The following is an 18,768-nucleotide window of genomic DNA, read 5'->3' on the forward strand; positions in this document are numbered from 1 at the left end:
CAGCTGGTATATGTGATTTTGTCACTTTCTTTGCATCTATAAATGCATCAGGCAGCTGATTTGCAATGCTTTGTAAATGAACAATTTTCTGAACTTCTTGTTCACACATATTTGTTCGTGGATCAAACATTGACAATTGTGTTGCATTCCAAATGATTTCTATTTCTTTCTTTCGTGGGTCCACTTTCTCTCCCCCTAAGGCTGGGAATATTGTCTCATTGAAATGACAGTCGGCAAATCTGGCCGTAAATAAATCACCGGTCATTGGTTCAAGATATTTAATTATGGAGGGTGATTCAAACCCAACATAAATTCCCAGCCTTCTTTGTGGACCCATCTTTGTTCGTTGGGGTGGAGCAATAGGAACATACACCGCACAACCAAAAATTTTTAGATGTGAGACATTAGGTTCTCGACCAAAAACTAATTGTAGTGGTGAGAACTTATGATAAGCAGTTGGTCTCAACCTAATTAGCGTTGCCGCATGTATTATGGCATGACCCCAAGCAGATGAAGGCAATTTTGATCTCATCAATAATGGCCTTGCAATCAATTGTAGTCTCTTAATTAATGACTCAGCAAGTCCATTTTGTGTATGAACATGAGCTACTGGATGTTCTACAACAATTCCAATCGACATACAATAATCATTAAATGTTTGGGATGTAAATTCCCCTGCATTGTCAAGCCTTATTCTTTTTATTGTATGGTCTGGAAATTGTGCTCTTAGTTTAATAATTTGAGCAAGGAGTTTTGCAAAAGCAACATTTCTACTGGATAAGAGACTTACATGTGACCATCGAGTTGAGGCATCAATTAATACCATAAAATATCGGAATGGTCCACATGAAGGATTAATTGGTCCACAAATGTCTCCTTGAATCCTCTCTAAAAATGTTGGAGATTCAGTAGCAATTTTGTTCATAGATGGCCTTATTATTAATTTGCCAAGTGAACATGCAGAGCATGTTAATTCATCTGATCGAGGGATTTTAACATTCCTAATTGAATGTCCTACTGAATTTGCTATAATCTTGTGCATCATTCCTGTACCAGGATGACCCAAACGATCATGCCATAAATTTAGCAGATTCTTATTATCTAACTTCTGGTTAGATATCGAATTTATTTCAACTGGTCGTATATCTATATGATATAACCCTGAAGAATATGCTGGCAATTTCTCATACACATGTTTCTTGCCATGTTTTTCTGCCGTGAGGCATAAATATTCCTTTTGATCCACTATCATTGTTTCTAAATGAAAACCATTTTGACGCACATCTTTAAAACTTATAAGATTTCTTCGAGATTTACTCGAATATAAAGCGTCATTAATGATTAATTTTGTTCCATTTGGGAGTATTATGCAAGCTTTTCCAGAACCTTCTATTAGCTTGGCTGACCCAGAAATGGTATTAACATTTGCTTGAAATAATTTTAACTTTAAAAAATATTTTCTATCCTTCAGAATAGTGTGTGTTGTTCCACTGTCCAAAAGGCATTGAAATTTGGAACCAACTTCGGGCAGATCCATATCTTCATAAAATAATAAGTATAAGATTAGTTTAAGATAATTAAACTGGACTTACTTTATTAATGATGAAAAATTAAGAGTACATAACTTGAACATGAAAAAAAAAAAACATACAAGAAAAGTACATAATGAAAACATAATACATATCATAGTAATTGATGAATTATCTAAACATGATTATTCTCTCCAAAGATAAATTCACCACCAGCTTCACCATTGTCTATGTGGAAATCAGACACATCAAGGCTAATTCCAGGGACATTTTCTTCATTAACATAATTTGTTTCGGCATGTTTTTCTTTCCCTTTAATGGAAGCCTGGTATAGTTCTACTAGATGTTTGGCCGTACGACAAGTACGTCCCCAATGTCCAGTCATGCCACATCTATAACATGTGTCTTTTCCTTTTGTGGTGGCTTGATTTTTGTTTCCTTGTTGATGCCCCCTTTGAGTGTTGTTTCTAGGGGGAAATTGGCCTCTACCACGGCCATAACCACGTCCATGGCCACGTCCGCGGAAATTTCCACGACCTCTGCCACGATTATTATATTTTCCACGTCCACCTCTATGAGCAACATTTGTCTCGGGTGGATTTGAGCTTTCTACAGCATTTGTTTCATTGAATGCTTGGGACCCAGTTGGTCTTAGGTTGTGATTCTTCAACAGAAGATCATTATTCTTTTCAGCAACCAATAATGTAGAAATAAGCTCAGAATATTTTGCAAAACCTCTTTCACGGTATTGCTGTTGCAATACAATGTTGTTAGCATGGAATGTAGAGAGTGTTTTCTCTATCATTTGCACTTCAGTGACTGGTTGATCACAATATCTCAATATTGATACGATTTTATATAGTGATGAATTATAATCACTGACAGATTTAAAGTCCTGAAATCTCAGGTTTGTCCACTCAAATTGTGCTGAAGGAAGGAGTACCCTTTTATGGTGGTCATATCTTCCTTTCAAGCTATCCCATAGTTCTCTGGGATTTTCCACCATTAAATACTCAGTTTTCAAACTGTTATGTAAATGATGCCTTAAGAGAACTATAGCTTTTGCTTTCTCTTGATCAGTTGGAACTTTAACTTGAGCAGGGGCATCTTTTTCGTTTCCTGGGATGGTAATTTCTTTGATTGTATGTTCCAATCCCTGAGCCTTCAAATTCATTTGGGCATCAGCTGTCCATTCAAGATAATTATGTCCGGACAAGTCTAATACGTCAAATTGTCTTTTCATCAAGTCTCCCATTTTAACTACAATCAAATAGGTAATTATTATTAAGCCAATTAAGCAAGTGATAATTAAAGTAATCAAATTGTAATCATAATAATAATCCATTTAAAAACATATTTGCTTCTCCCCCTTGGGTTATTATTATGATTTACATAAAGTTAAGCTAAAATTAAACATGATAATTACTTTAGGTAAACAACGACAACAACAAATATAACAATAACAATGATAATAATAACAATAACAATAAATACTACTACTATTACTATATCACCGACAACAACAACAACAATAATAATAATAATAATAATATTAATGACATACATTAATGATAAGACAAAAGGAACATTTATTATAACAAAATGCACTTATAATCTACCTAGAAGACAAAAAAAACTTGAAGTACTACGGAGATTACATGCATGAATTCCCTTTGTCGAAAAACCGAGCGTTACTTATGTAAAATGATGAAAATCATCATTGCCATTAATAAAACTACTAGGGCCATAATTAAAACTAAATATAGTTTTAATTTCCTTAAATCTTCTTCAAAGGTAAAGGGGTGTGGTGGTTGTCGGTTGTCGACGGGGAACATGGTGTGTGACCGGTGTAAATGGAGGAAGAAGAAGAGGAGATAATTTGGGTAAAGTTTAAGGAGGGGATAAGGTTTGTATGGTGAAATAAGGGGGTGTAATCCGCCTTTTATAGGGGGGTAAATTATCCGTTTCAGCTTTACACTACTGTAAAAATATCATACAATGTTCTAGTAGACTGGTAAAATAATCGTAATCAAACTATAAATATTTACAAACGTAAATAAGTATCACACTGGGATGCAAGCCGTAGTGGTCCGAGAACCCTAATCTATTCATGAGGTCAAGGGTTCGAAAACTGAAAGAAACATAAAAGTGTGTAATCTAAAAATTAAATAAATATAAAGGCTGCATCATTTTTTTTTTCATTTTAGTAATTATGCACAAGTAAGTAAGTATAAACATGATTTGTGTGACCATGAAATTTACTCTATTAACATGCATACAACAAATATTTCCACATGCAAAAGTAATTATATATTACTTTCTATAACCATGCATGAGAGTTACCAAACTAAGTATCATAAATAAGGTATGTATTGATATCCTCATTTTTAATCAACATGGCTAATTATGTGGAGTAATTTTGTGGAGAAATATATTGTGAGTTTCTGGTATAGAGGATCCCATATGGGCAACTATAGAGCATACTCCTCAAAATATATTTTGTGAAAGAAATTGAATCTTTGTAAAAATTGGATAATCGGTATAAGTATACCTGATTGAAGATGGTGCTGATAACGTGTTATGAAATATATAGAAATTAGAGGATTAAGAGAAGAAGGTAATAAGAGAAGTATTACTACTTTTATGTATTACTCTTGGTAATATTTTTGTGCATCATACAAGTGAAATTACATGGCTATTTATAGTAGTAAGAACCACTATTACATTGTGGGCTATAACCTTAGAGGGTGGCAATTAGAGTTGGCTACTACATTAAATGCAATGAAGAAATTGGAGTGTGGACATTCACACCTTGACTAAATTAATTAACTCTTAACAGAAAAAAAAAAATGCTACGATCACTCAAAAAAAATAAAATAATACTGTAACAAAGGTTGGGCCCTTTCCCAAAACAAATCTTAAAAGCAAGGTTAATGAAAAATCTGGACCACATATATGACATTTGGGCTAACCTTAAACTTAAGCTACTACTATTATGATTTATCTGATGGGCTTTCTTTGCCAAATTGGTGTATCTTACAAGAACCCAAAATACTGTCTTCCTCTTTTTTCTTATTTTTGTTTTGTTTTCTTGTTTTCTTGGGTGTGTGTGAAAAAAAAAAAGGCTTTTAGCAATGCCCTCTCAACTAAAAAAGTAAATAAATAGGAATCCTTATCATGCAAATATTTTAAGATTCATTTGATTATGTGAATAGATATACGACAATATAAAATAATACTATAAGAAAATTCTCATGTCATACGTGAACGAGAAAGAGGATATATTATAAACTTGTAAGGAATGTTAGATACTTACATGTGGGCATTTATGTTACATTATTGCCAATGTGTGCATGTATATAATACTTTGTATGACATAATTTGAATCTAATCAGAGACCTTATAAGAAAATTTGAGGAATGAATTGTTGATTCGATTTTCGACCCAATTTCAAAATAACTTAATGGAATTTTATTCGAAAGTCAAAAATTAACTTACGCTCCGTGCTAGTTGGACATGATCAAGTAATATCATAATCCGTGATTCCATTTGCGAACAGTATAAGGGCCTGTTCACTTCAGCTTTATTTCAGTCTAGTTCAGTTAAGCTCCAATTAGTTCAATTCAGTTCAATTCAGCTCCAATCTGTTCAGTTCAGTTCAATTCAATTCAGCTCCTAATTTTCTAGCTTCTCTCATAAAAAATTCATTTCAGCTCAATTCAGTTCAGTTTAGCTCCAATCAGTTTAGTTCAGATCAGTTCAACTCAATTCACTAAATGTGAACATGCCCTAAGTGTAACCACTATGAAACCATATAACATTTTCTCGGTACAAAAAACAATTTGCAACTATTTAAGGTTGTGTGGACTTTTTGGGAGTATTTGCTGTATTTTCTTTTACAACATACCACAACACAATAATTAATCATCTTTTTTAGTACTCATAAATTATGCTTTAAGATTTTTTAAAATTTTTTTTTATTTTTAAAAAAACATGAAAAAAAAAAAAGAAAAGCAGAAAAAAAAAAAAGTCGTTCAATTTCCTTGTAGTTGCAGTCTCTCTCTTTCTGTTTCTCTCTCTAAAAGACAGCGTGTAATACTCTGTCTGTGGAAGCAGATCAAATCCATTCCCCAAAACCCATTTTTATTAATTTTATTACGTAGTATTATTATTTTTACCCCTTTCTTCTTCGTTGTTGCTGTTTTTGAAGAATTTCAGATTGACAACTCTTCTTCCTCAAATCTTCAATGGAAAGCTCTTATCTTTCAGATTAAACCCAATTCCCCAATTTCTTTGATTATTCAGAAACAAGAGCAAATTGATGAGTGGCAAATTCCTGAAACCCAGAAATTGTATTCATGCCCTAACCCTAGATTCCTCTTTTGATTTTCAGGGTTTGCTTATTTTTCCCGATTATCGAGCTGGAAATCAAGGGATTAACAAATTGGATACAAATTAGAGCTACCAATTTCGTCGATTTTCCGGAAATTGGTTTATGTTGTTGGATTTGAGAAGAGTATAAGATCAAGGTGATTGAAATTTTTTCAATTGGAAGCAAAATCGAGGTGCCCAATTCGTTGATTTTACAAATTTTGATTGAATTGGGGGAAAACCCATTTGATTGAAAATGGTGGGTATGTAAGAAATCTATGAAATTTTGAGAATTTTTTTCTTAAAAGATCTTGCAATGGAGCTCAGACCGCCATTAATGAAGCTGCTGAAATTGGGGCTTTTATTAACTTTCTTCATCATTGTTGTTGAATCTCAACAACAACAACAATCTTCCCAACAACAATCTCAACCATCACAGGCTGTGCAAGATACAATTGATCGACCACAACCACCACCACAAACACCGCCACCATTCGTTCTATCTCCTCCTCCACCACCAACACCATTGCTTTCGCCTCCGCCACCGCCTCGAGTGCCACCACCTCCTCCTCCTCCAATTTCTCCACCTCCTTCGCCTCCGCCGCCTCCTCGAATGCCTCCTCCTCCGCCTCCACCACCATTGCCGCCTCCACCATCGCCACACCATCGCCCGCATCGTGTGTCGAATTCGAATTCGGAAGCAAACGCTAGGAAAAGCAATAAACACAAGTCTAATTTGAATGTTGGTAAGAAAGTTGGGTTATTGTTTGCTGGAATTGCTGTGATCTTGCAAATTGGAGTGGTGAGTTTCCTAGCTTTTAAAAGGAGACAGCTTTATAAGATGCGTGACTAATATGATTGCCTTATGATGATGATCAAATAGTTTTAATTTTTTTTTTTTACCTTTTTTTGTTTCATGTATTCACTTGTTATTCATTACAGTACTAAATTGTTTAGGAGTTATAGTGATTCTTTTTTCGCGGTTGAGGCATAAAAGGAGGCGATTTGTCGTCGATTCGGTTTGGATTGGATTGGATTTGATTAAGTTGGTGGGTATAGCTGGTGAATGTGGTGAAGATGAGTGATAGGATTAATCAGTTTTCGGATGATTCGATGTCGAAATGGAGGTACTAGTTGAGGGATTGGAATTGGAATTTGAGCAATTGAGGATTAGTGATTTGGGGTTCTCCTGGATAATCTACTTTTCTGTAAATGGGGGTAAATCTTTGATTGTTTTTCTTTTTTCTTTCCTTGTTAAAATTTGTGTTGAGATTCATATATCTTGTTTGCAATACATTGACTTTACAGTTCATACTTGGGAATATGGAGATTTTTCTACTCTGTATTCATGTATTGGTTTTATACATTTTACTGACTTTGATCTAGACGGCTAACATTGTACTAATGACTGTAAGTAAGAGGAGTTATGGTATTTATCCTATTCAAATGGTTCCATTTATTGTTATTGTGTTAACTATATGTTGATTATACATTGATTATAACTCCGAATTTTCTTATTCATTGCAAATTTGCGATGATGGATGGATTGTGTGTATTGTTGAGCAATTTTCAGCGCTTTTTCCATTGTTGTTGATAGTTTTACTACATTTAAGTTATTGGATATCACAATTCACCACTCACGTCTTTCACACTCTCTTCATTGTTAAGCAAGAGTTTCAGAATTCACCGGTGCTTGAAAGAAATTAAGCTTACTACTTGGTTTAGGCAGTAATCACAGCAAAAGCATTTTCAACTGTTTCTGTCTATTTGCAATTGACGTTGGAACAAAGGCCTCTGCTTTCTTTATGTTGAAGAGCCATTTTGTTTGATATTAGTGTCACGGTGATTATTTCTTGGCTGCTGTTGCTTTCTTTTTGTGTTGATATGGATCTAATTTGCCATCTTCTTTCGTACGAGTAACGAGTCTGTAATCAGGTAGTGTACAATTAGCATCTCAAAACAGCACACTGAGTGCTAGTTTCTACATATGGTCTGTGACAATCTTATAGCTTATGTTGTAGCCTCATGGGACTTGGACTGTCTTATAGCTCAGATTAATGTTGCCCATTTTAGAATCTATTGTTTGGGTATCAGTTCTTAGAGGAAGTTGCTATGTAAGCATCAAGGCAACTTTGTTCGTGAAGGAAAATATTATCAACCATTCCTTGTCTTTGATAAAACTTCATGCTCTTTGCTTTCATGAGAAGAGCCAAACCCGTGTCAAGCTTTCTGTTTCATATGACGGGGCACGATGGATGGACGTGTAATGTTTTGGATGTATGCTTGATATGTGACTAGGGAAGTTGAAACTTTGGAGTAAGACAGTTCAACTTGTGATAGTACTGTCTGAAATTTGAGGAATACTAGTTGAAGGGTGATGCACAATTGTGGAACATCTTCATGTGGAAACTTTGGCTGATCTGTCCTTAATTTGCTTAGTAATTAAGGCTTACTGTATTAAGATTGTGAATTGAGTAATAGTTACTGTGACTTTTGTGTCTTCTTGGAACAAAGTGAAAAATAAAATAAAAAACTAGTCGTTGTTTTGTGGCATGTGCAGTGGTTGCTATTAAATAGACTTTTGGGTTTGCCTTTTAGATAGATCATCCTTTTGCCTTTTTGTTTTAATCATATACCAGATGTAAGACCATCCTTTAAGGTTTACAACGGGTAAAGGTGAGTCTGAGGTGGCAATCTGGTCATTTAGATCGGGCAAGTCTTTCTTGTGCAAGACTCGTTTGGGCAGATTTTGGGTTCAGGTTGGTTCTGTTGCCAATATTTGAAACATTGAATATCAAGTAAAGTATGGGTCACGGAGAAAGAATGATATCGGGTAGAGTTCAGGTCTTGGGTATGGGTTAGTTTTGCCAGGTCTGTAGTGGATGTCAATTTTTGCTTCTCGTATTCAATCCGGTTTAACGAGTATACAAACTACAGAATATCTCTGGTTTAACAAGATTGGATGTGATGGTGCTACTGGATTCGGTTTCTTGCTTTCGACTCTTGGATTAATTTTTGGCATGTTAGCTCACTACTTTCATAAATTTGCACCTTAGACAAGTCTGATATGTAAATAGACAGTCAGAGATGCAAAGATCCCCTAACCTAATATCTAAATATCCAACTGACTTGTTTGACGTCTTCAATTTGTGGAACCATTCTTAGAATTTGCAAAAGATATTGTTCTTAATAGATAATATCATTTATTATGGACGAATTACGCGTTATTCTCACTACTTTATAGCAAAGGGTCAAAGTCTCAAGAATTCAAGATAGATGTTGTTGCCCTCCAAAATAGCAACCTGGGCATTTAAGTATTGCTTGTACTTTGAAGTAACAACTTCATCTTTTACACCAAGTTAGGATTATTTCTGGTCTGAAAAGTTAACGAATTTGAGATGAAATTGAATGGTATTCATATGTACATTGAAGTAACGAACTTGATCTCTGCGTTCATCAAATGATGCTAATTGAGCTGGGATAACCCAACTATATTTTGTAGCAAAAGATTTGATGACATTCTTTAATGGTCAAATCGTTGAACAAAAGCAACAAACTATATGCTAGGCCTTGGCTGGGCATTGGCGTGAAAATAGAGTACTACCCCCGTTTCTTATTATTTGCAACAAACGGGTGTTATTTATGAGACATAAATTATTTATTTGTTGCAAATGAAAAGAAAGAGGAAGTATTAAAATTATAAAATCAAAAATATGACATCGTAAATGGACTAAATGAAGTCGCATGTAAAACCCAACGCCCAAAATTTCTAGTCGTTGAACAAAATTGTAATGTCCGAGACTCCAAGTAGCAATGGTAACTCGGCCACTAGTGCCAGCCATGGCCCATTTTTTGTGTCATGGGTCTAGTGTTTCTAGGTTCCAATCCAAACTCACAAGTTACCACCCACAGCCTACCCACAAAAAGCATCGTCCGTTGCCCGTTATGGGCCGTTCTGACCTCCAGGAGGGATCAGCACGGTGCAATGCACACTGTCAAGTATATGCAAGTGGTTATGTATCGTTAACGTACTTTTGGAAAACCTTGATTAATGAAATAACAATTGAGAAGAATGATCTAAAGAATTTAGTAAGCATGTACATCAAATAACACTGTTATAAACGCTATATACTCAATTCATTTACAAAGATGAGACTGAATATAGTGACATAAGCTAATACATTGATAATTTGCATCCTTATGTGGCTAAATAATCTAATCAGTGAGGGAATTGAAGTCGAGTCCACCAATGCCTGTCTTCTAATTCTACTATACCAAGTGCTATCTATGACATTGTCTGTCCTACTGTCGTTTCTGCCTGCTTCGACAACAGCTGCAATGGCCATGAGTCAGCTGGTGTGGGATATCTAGCATGAGGCTTGCTTACAGTTCTCGGTAGATTCGAAGCTGCATCAGCCTTTTGAAAATTTTGCAGGTCAGGATTGATGGGAATGACGTAGAGTGGGCCAAGAATTGGCTGTTGCTGTGAAGATGGATCAGTGGTCGCCAATGGTGGTAACTGGCCTTCCATGAAGTGTGAAGGTGTTTCTGCATGCCAACATTCAAGAGAAGGGCTTACGTTTAGGTCAGGCTTAGATTGGCCTAGTTTCTCTTCCACTTCGTTTCGCATTTTTCTTATCTGTACTTCAAGTGCAGAATTCTCCTCTTTAAGCTCGTTCTTCTCTGCTGTCATCTAGCCAGACAAGAAAGAAGTCAGGAAATACTGTTTATGGAAGAAGGGGACGATCACAAAGCCAAAGCAGTCATTCGGATTTTGTTGCTGAGTCATAGCAAGCATCCAGATAGTGTTTTTTTTCCCTTCCCAAATAAGTATTAACAGCACACAGTAGACATAGATGATATGCATAAACAGTACAACGGCCACATCAAGTACTCTAAATTGTTCGGAGAATGTAGCAATTCAATTTTGGTTCAAAAATGATTTCCAATATATTATCCCTTCTTCCTAAGTTTAGGCAATCAATCTGATGATACCAACAGGAAAGGCAGAGAAGAACTATCAGCAGTCAAACATTTTTAGTTTCTGCAATCACTTCAAAGTTCAAACAATTGTCTCCCTTTACATAATAGTATCTGTTTATCCCAGGACTAACAGATGTTAGGATAAGCATATGAGCGAGGTCATTGACTTTCTTGTTTGAAATTACATCACAATTTTGAAAGTTATGACCAGATATAAAAAAGTGGACGCCTCATATAAAAATCCATTTCAACCATCAATGATGAAGGCCAGAATCATTGCTAAAACAGAATGCCTAATTTCATGATCTTTAACCCTATAGCAAATATTAAACACAATGGATAGAAGTTAAAGAGCTTACATATTGAGATTCTGACAGCAGAGTTGCATTCTCCTTTCTGAGGCTTTGAATATGAGAAACCATATATTTCATGAGCTTAATTGTCTCGTTCAGTACACAGGCTTTCCCGTTGTTCTCTTGGTTTAAATCTGCATGGATTTTTAAGAATGAGTCTTTGGCCTTAGATATATCTATGTTCATGAGTCCAACAAAGCCAGAAAGTGAAATTACCGAGAACACCAGCCAGTTTATCGAAAAGCACATTCAGTTGTTCACGCTTCAATCTCTCTCTCTCTGCCTTCATAATTTTTTTTGGTAATTTACCGCGCTTTCTTTTGTTGGAGTGAGGACTGCAAATAAAACAACCACTTTAAGTAAAACATGCTTTTAATCACAAATAAAATTCCCATACAATTCAAATAATTGAAATGGATAGGAGGTAGGAGCTTGTTCATAATCCATGCAAACTCAAGCATAACCAAGCCCTCTATTCTGGTTCTAATTAAGGTAATTCATAATCCAAGCAAACTTAGAAAGAATATTTAAGTCTCATTTTCGTGATAATAACTCTTCTCACTATTAAGTTTTCCATTGTAATAGTTACATATTGTATATATGCTCCACCATCTATTTTATCTTCCTCATTACTGTCTACCTTTCCTGCTCTCTAAAAACATCGCAATATTCACGCAACATTTGCACTTGAACAGAACAAGAGTACCCGATCTCAGTTTAAATTAGTAAGTGGCAATGACATCTAGTATGAGCTGGGCATTTAGTCCCCCCAAAAAGACAAATCTTTCATGAAATGAACCACTACATAATACTAAAAAATCCCATGATGTTATAGCAATCCAGGAAACATAGTTGTAAACTTGTAAAACTCATACAAAGATAAGTACGATTCTCTTTTTCGCCGGAATTTAAATGAAATAGGAAAACTATTATGTATAATCACTAATCAGACTATGAAAGACAATAATCAATAACCATATAATACTGCAAAATGTTTCTACCACACTATCATAAGCTCAATCAGATTACTTACTCATCCACTACATCCTCCAAAGCATCGCTTTCCTCATTAACAACGGGATCATCGATAACATCCGAACCCATTTGTTTCTAGTCACCAATTACCAACCTTCCTCTTTAAAATTAGGGTTTGCTGAAAGTTTTCTACCCTGAGAAACAAAACCAATTTCAACCCAAATATCAAATTTAAACTATAAAGATTCAATTTGATCAAAATGCAATCTTTATCAATGGCTTCAATTCCATGTACTAACAGCTTGAAGCAGCAATTACCAAAAATTTGAACATACAACCACATAATCACGCAGTATAATTTAGCATAATCTTCCAACTTCAATGAAGAAACGTATCAATAATTTGCAAATTTTTGCCGTTCAATCAACACAACTCAATTAATCCGAAATACAAATTTTAAAACTAGACAAATTCAAGAAAATTGAACCCATAAACATCAAATTATATACCCTATTCATAATTAATTGCTTTCCAATCCTTCAATTCAAACATAAAATCACACAATTACCCACAAATTAAACAATAAAACCATGAGAATAAAAATCAAATCACCAGAATAAAATTAAAAAAAATCCAATCTTTGAACATAAAAAATCAAAACCCAATTCAAATACCCAACAAATTTGCAAACCCAACTAATTAATAATCAAATTTACCTTGAATTCAATTTCAACAAAGAACAAGCAAACAATTGGTGGGGTTAATCTTTTCTTGCTCCTCCAAAAATGAAATTGAAGGGGATTAAATTGTAGAAATTGTGTAGAAGTTCATCAACTTTTTTATTGTTTAATTTCAGGGAAGTTTGGGTTTTTTTTTTGTGAAGAAATAAATTTCCAATCCAAATTATAAAAGCAAATACTAAAAATTGTGATTGCATAGTTCCACGTGAAATTGGGCAACCTCCCACTAGTAGAATGTAAAGAAGCATACGCCAAACACACGCCTTGGTCATGCATAATGCTTGAAATCCAACGTGTAATTTCAACACCACGCAATCCACCATTATATAAAGTGTGCTTGTCATAATTCGTGTGTTCTCCATAAGTATTAGAAAAGGACAACTTTTGACACAATTTTTTATTCAATAAAAAGGGTTTTCAATTCTAAAAATGTTTGGTGGATAGAGCAATAATAATAATATGGTAGTTTTATTAAAATGTTATTTGTTAATAAGAAAAAAAGTCTAATTATAAGCGAACTTTTTTAGGTAACTTGATTTTATAGTGGTCATAGACTCATAGCTAGACATATATCACATAATATGATTGATAAAATAAAAAATAAATATGAAGTATATATTTTTAAAGTTGACCAAAAAATATTTAGCTAAGCTATTACTTAAATTATGCATAATGTAGTCTGTGCAGATTTTTTGTAGTAATTAAAATTTTATTATATTTTAGAAATATCAAGTTTGAGATATCTAATTTGTTAGTGTAATGACATGATCAACCTAAATTTGGATCATTACACCTCAATTTCGTCCGTAACATGAAATTAAGTATCAAATAGAGATGATGAAAGAATAGAAAGTTAAATGTTTTAAAAGACTAAGAGACCCACTCGAGAAATGGATTTTCTTTTTTTTTCTTTTTTTTTTTTTTTTTTTTTTGGGGGGGGGGGGGGGGGGGGTCTAAGGCTCCTATTTTGTGACTTTAAAGTAAAACAAATACTATTTGTACATCATTGGATACAAACCAGATGCATTAGCCTTTGGTACATTATGCAGTAATTTTGGGGCCATGAATCCATGATGCTGTGTCCAACTTAACGGGTCGAATTTAAAGTTTATAGCATGATGCTCTGCCCAACCCAATGGGCCAAATCTAAAGTTTTTGAATTATGTCAAATCAAACTTATACTATTGTATTAAGAGTGCTTAAATGTACCAATTCGCATGATGTATGTTCTATGTAGAATTAAAGAGTATGAAGGATTGTAGTTGAAAATTGGAAAAAGTAGCATTCTTGTTCTAATAGAGATTATGAACATGATCAAACTTGTACAAAATTATCGTGATTTCAAATTACTATGGATCGGAGTGCCAAATCTACACCATTAATTAAACTTGTACACTCCATAAGTGTTGAAATTGTATGAAGGCGCGCACTAGGTCATCGAATAAGGATTATTGACAAAACATGGAACATAAAAAGTGGTTGCTGCATAGGCTAGATTGAAAGCATCTACATACAAGAACGTACAGTGTCACAAGATCAAAAATGTTCTACTTGTGAAGTTGTGATGCATGCTTATAAGGTTATTACTTCGTATAAACTAAAGATGATCATTTGTTCCTTTTTTTTGTCCTCCTTTATCAGATGAGGATTTTCATTACTAGTCGCGATCTCTAGTTAGTTAGTCACGAACAATCACCTAGGAAGTGATGGGATAGCTTATGAGTCCATCCTCCCTACGATGTCTTCGTTCGTACAATTGATCTTGAGATGGACACCATTTGTTTCCCTAATTGCTTCTTTCATCTACAAGTACCTGCAGCATAAGAAATCGATGTTTACTATCATAAAATTATTAATCAAAACATGTTGCAATAAAAAGTAATTATTCTTGTGTATGTGTGTGCTACAAAAGTAAATAATGCCCCCAAAAATTGCATTTTTTTACTAATAACCACACATGAGAAAACAATCTTAAAAAATAAATTATTTTTAGCCCTAGATGATTTCCTTAATAGTGAGTGACCTCTCAAGATAATTTTGCCACCCTAACACCATCAAAACGAAAGAATTTGGATTAGTTTATCTATCAATCTAGTGTGCTCTTTCCACCTAAAATTCCGACCTATCCAAATTTACTAATTTCATCGATTCATCAAAACTTATTTGAACTTTTTATTCCTCGAACTAATTAATTTCTTTTTTATATATAGAAACAAACATAGAAAACTCGAAAAGAGCCTATCTACTCGAAGCAAATGTACAAGAATGAAGTGAAGTAAAAGTCAAACCTCATTTCTTTCTTAGGGTGATCATAAGATTCAGAGTCCAAAAGCCAGTGAGGGGCAGTAAAATTTTGTGTTGACTGAGTAAAATTAGGAGAATCAGATTGAGAAGACATAAAGGGGTAAAAAGTTGTGGGTTGATAAGAGTGAGCTTGAGTTTTTTGACCCATAATATAAGGATAAGTTGTAGCAATATCATTATTAGATGAAGAAATTGAGCAAGAAATTGCAGGGGAATTTGGGATACAAGTTTTTAGATTAATTTTGGGTGATGATGTTGAAAAAGTTGGGTCATTTGTTGATGATTTTGGTGTTGTATTGGAAAAAACTTGTTGAATTTGTTTCTTAGTTTTGTTCTTTCCTCTATGCATGTGCTTCTCACAGTACTTTGAATCTGAGCATGCTTCTTTTGAACACCTCCATTTTTTACCATCTGTTCTTCTACATCTTCCTGGCTCTGGGTCTATTTTTCTTCCATATCCCATTTGAAAACAACCCCATCCAACTGCAGCATGCCACAAAGATTTCAACAAACGTGTTAGCGAATAATGGCACCGGCTATGTACAATCCCCAGGTCGTGGGGAAAACTATGTAACTTTCAGTAACCGACGTAACAAATGTATGTGATGCACACACTGATAGATGCACGTTATCCTATCTTTTATGATCCTATCCATCTACTCTTACAATAATTTCATAAGAATTCAATGAATACTTTTGAAGATAAGGTTTGACCGGATTAATATAGATCTCTAAATCTCTAATATTGAACCCAATCAAAAATGTTGTACCACAAGACACAATAATGTTGGCCTAGGCCAAGGCATGACCCTTCATTGTCTCCATAACACTTCACAATTGATTTATTGAACAACAAAATTGAGCCCACCACCAATAAACGTTGACCCAAATCATAAGCATATAAACCAAAACATTAAAATCATAAACTAGAATATGTTTAGCCTAATTAGGGTTGGTGACAAAGATTTTCAAGTGAAGTGATATTTCCTATTTTTAGCCCAACATCAATTAAACCAATAAATAGTGTCTAACCACATCTATAATAAAAATACACATGTCCAAGATACTTGTATAGATACATCAAAATATATTTACACATATCAACGTTATAAAAGACATGTACCCGTTGTATACAAGACCTATTATCGGAAAAACAAGATAATAAAAGGGTGAGAAAAAAGCTAACTTACATGGAATAGATTGTTGATTAGAGAAGAGGGCAGAAGAAGAGGATGTAAATGGGTTTCTGATAACAGTAGAGAAGAGTTGAGGTGGGACAGGAATTCCTGACATAATATATTTGAAAGTAAGAAGTTGCTGCTCTAATTCTTGCCATTGACTTGCTGTGAAAGGGAAAGGAGATTTATGGTTATTTCTTCCAGATATCATCATCTTTTCTCTTTTTCTTAAGGAGAGAATTTTATAGTTTGAAGATATATAGTCTTTTTTTTGAGAGAAGCATATAAATAGTGGGACTGAATTGAATGATTTCTGAAAGTTCTTTTTTATCAGTGGAATTTTTGCAGAAAAGAATTATTTGGTTTACTTTTTTTTTGCAGATATTATTTTTGAGTGAATGATGAATTGTTATGAAGATGTATGTAATAATAATATTTGATGTTACTAGTATAATATAGGTAGCTGGCTGGCTGTGTACTACTAGACCTCAGAAATATAAGATGTCTGCATTCTGCAGTCTGTTCTTATATTTATGATGAATTTTTTTTTATTTTTTTTTTCATGTACCACTATTAGGTTTAGGGACCGGGGATGGATTTACTTGGGATAAAATATTTAAATGTTTCGTGGAGATAAAGATATAAATTTAATTTATGCTTAATTAATTTCTAGAGGAAAAATATTTGATTATTATAAATTTCTATGTTATAATTAGAAGGTGTCGTGGTTTTGGCTTGTGGGGTGGTGATGTGTTCCGCCCCTTATCCATATTATCAAGGGATTAACGAACCAATCTTAGAGATAAACAAGTATATAGGAAGGACATTTTGGATATTTCAAATTCAAGACGAGGTCATTAGGACTCATTATTGCCCCTATCTATGAAAATATACCTTACATACAACACATATGATAAACGTTACCCAAACTAGCTAGACCTAGAAGCCTCTGGTGCCTCAGCAATTTATTCCCTTCACTTTTTATTGTTATCATGCATTTTTTTTTTTTTCTTTTTATGTTCCAATACTTATCCTCTCCTCCCCTATCTTGTCTTCTAAAATTGCTTTTCACAAATGTACACAAAGTACAACGTTTACATTATTGTGCAGATGAATGGAGGTAACAAAGCTATAAAAATAAATCTACAACACTTAAATAATTTGATGATTTTATGATAAAATTACGACATATACTTTAAATTAAATCATAATACATAGAATTGAATTATATATTTATATTATAGACATATATAAAAACTAGAATCATATAGGTTCAATGGTTTTAATACAATACAGCCAGTAACTTAACCTACCATATCAAATAATCAATTATGCATGTTACCACTTGTAACATAGATGATGGACCTTGTACGTTATCTAGATTGATGCAAAGTACTTAGTTTCCATAGTAGAGGATAGCAACTCCATACAACATTAATTAGTAAACCACGTCGTCCATTTGATCATCACTTACATTCTTTCTAATGATTCTATCACCAATTCACCATCGATCACTTAATATAAGTAATGACACGAGTTTATATACAATTGTTTTCCAAAACGTTAAATTTATTTTACGTAACTATTAATTTCGAACGCAGTATGTTTAAGACAACTTAGTGACACAAATAAAAATGTTAGGTTACATACAATAATAACCACATGCAGAATATATGAATGGATGGAGAAAGGAGGACAATAGTTGGTGCGAGAAAAATCACTTTCACGGAGTTAAGAAGAAGAAAAAGAACAAAAGCAGGACTGTAGAATTGCATGGGACTACTTAGAAAAGGGTGCCCTTTCTGATAATGATATGTTTGTTTCAGCAAAATTAACACCAGAGATTATTCATTATTATTGGTACATTTTCTTTCTTTCTTTCTTACTTCTTCCCAATCTCATTATACCATTCTTACACTTGGAAGATAGAGCATATACCACACTGACTCACCCCCATTATCATTGTCGCTACGTGTCCACTCCCGGTTGTGAGATGTAAAGGCTACGCCGGCCCAGGTGGTAAATTCGTCATTTAATTCAGTTCAATTCATCAAATTCGACTTACATCAAACAAAATGACATACTATGTACTTTTTATCACTTTGGGTTTAAAGTGTGAATATCGCATGGGATTTGAACCATGACATTTATCACACTGTTCTTAATACCATGTAATAAGAGATTAAGTTAATCAAAATTTTAATAATTAGAGTCTCGAAATTGGTTTTATACTCTATCACGAGCACCGCCTCAAGACTTTATCTAAGGAGCTAAGATTAGTCCTTGGTAGTACAACTTGGTTACCACTTTGATATAGCAAAACAAAGGATACTTT

General features: G+C 34.0%; 1 protein-coding gene across 1 annotated transcript; it reads right to left on the minus strand.

The window, feature by feature from the left end:
* Positions 1-9,998: 9,998 nt before the first annotated feature.
* On the minus strand, positions 9,999-13,139 carry LOC145617789 (transcription factor bHLH47-like). Its single transcript, XM_081672539.1, has 5 exons — positions 12,928-13,139; positions 12,270-12,405; positions 11,453-11,571; positions 11,243-11,370; positions 9,999-10,593 (listed from the first exon to the last, which is right to left on the minus strand). Exons 2-5 carry the CDS (start codon positions 12,338-12,340, stop codon positions 10,186-10,188), a joined length of 726 nt encoding a protein of 241 aa, XP_081528665.1. The 5' UTR covers positions 12,341-12,405; positions 12,928-13,139; the 3' UTR covers positions 9,999-10,185.
* Positions 13,140-18,768: the final 5,629 nt, after the last annotated feature.

Source organism: Chenopodium album, chromosome 26 (assembly GCF_948465745.1).
Source record: "Chenopodium album chromosome 26, dcCheAlbu1.1, whole genome shotgun sequence".
NCBI lineage: Eukaryota > Viridiplantae > Streptophyta > Magnoliopsida > Caryophyllales > Amaranthaceae > Chenopodium > Chenopodium album.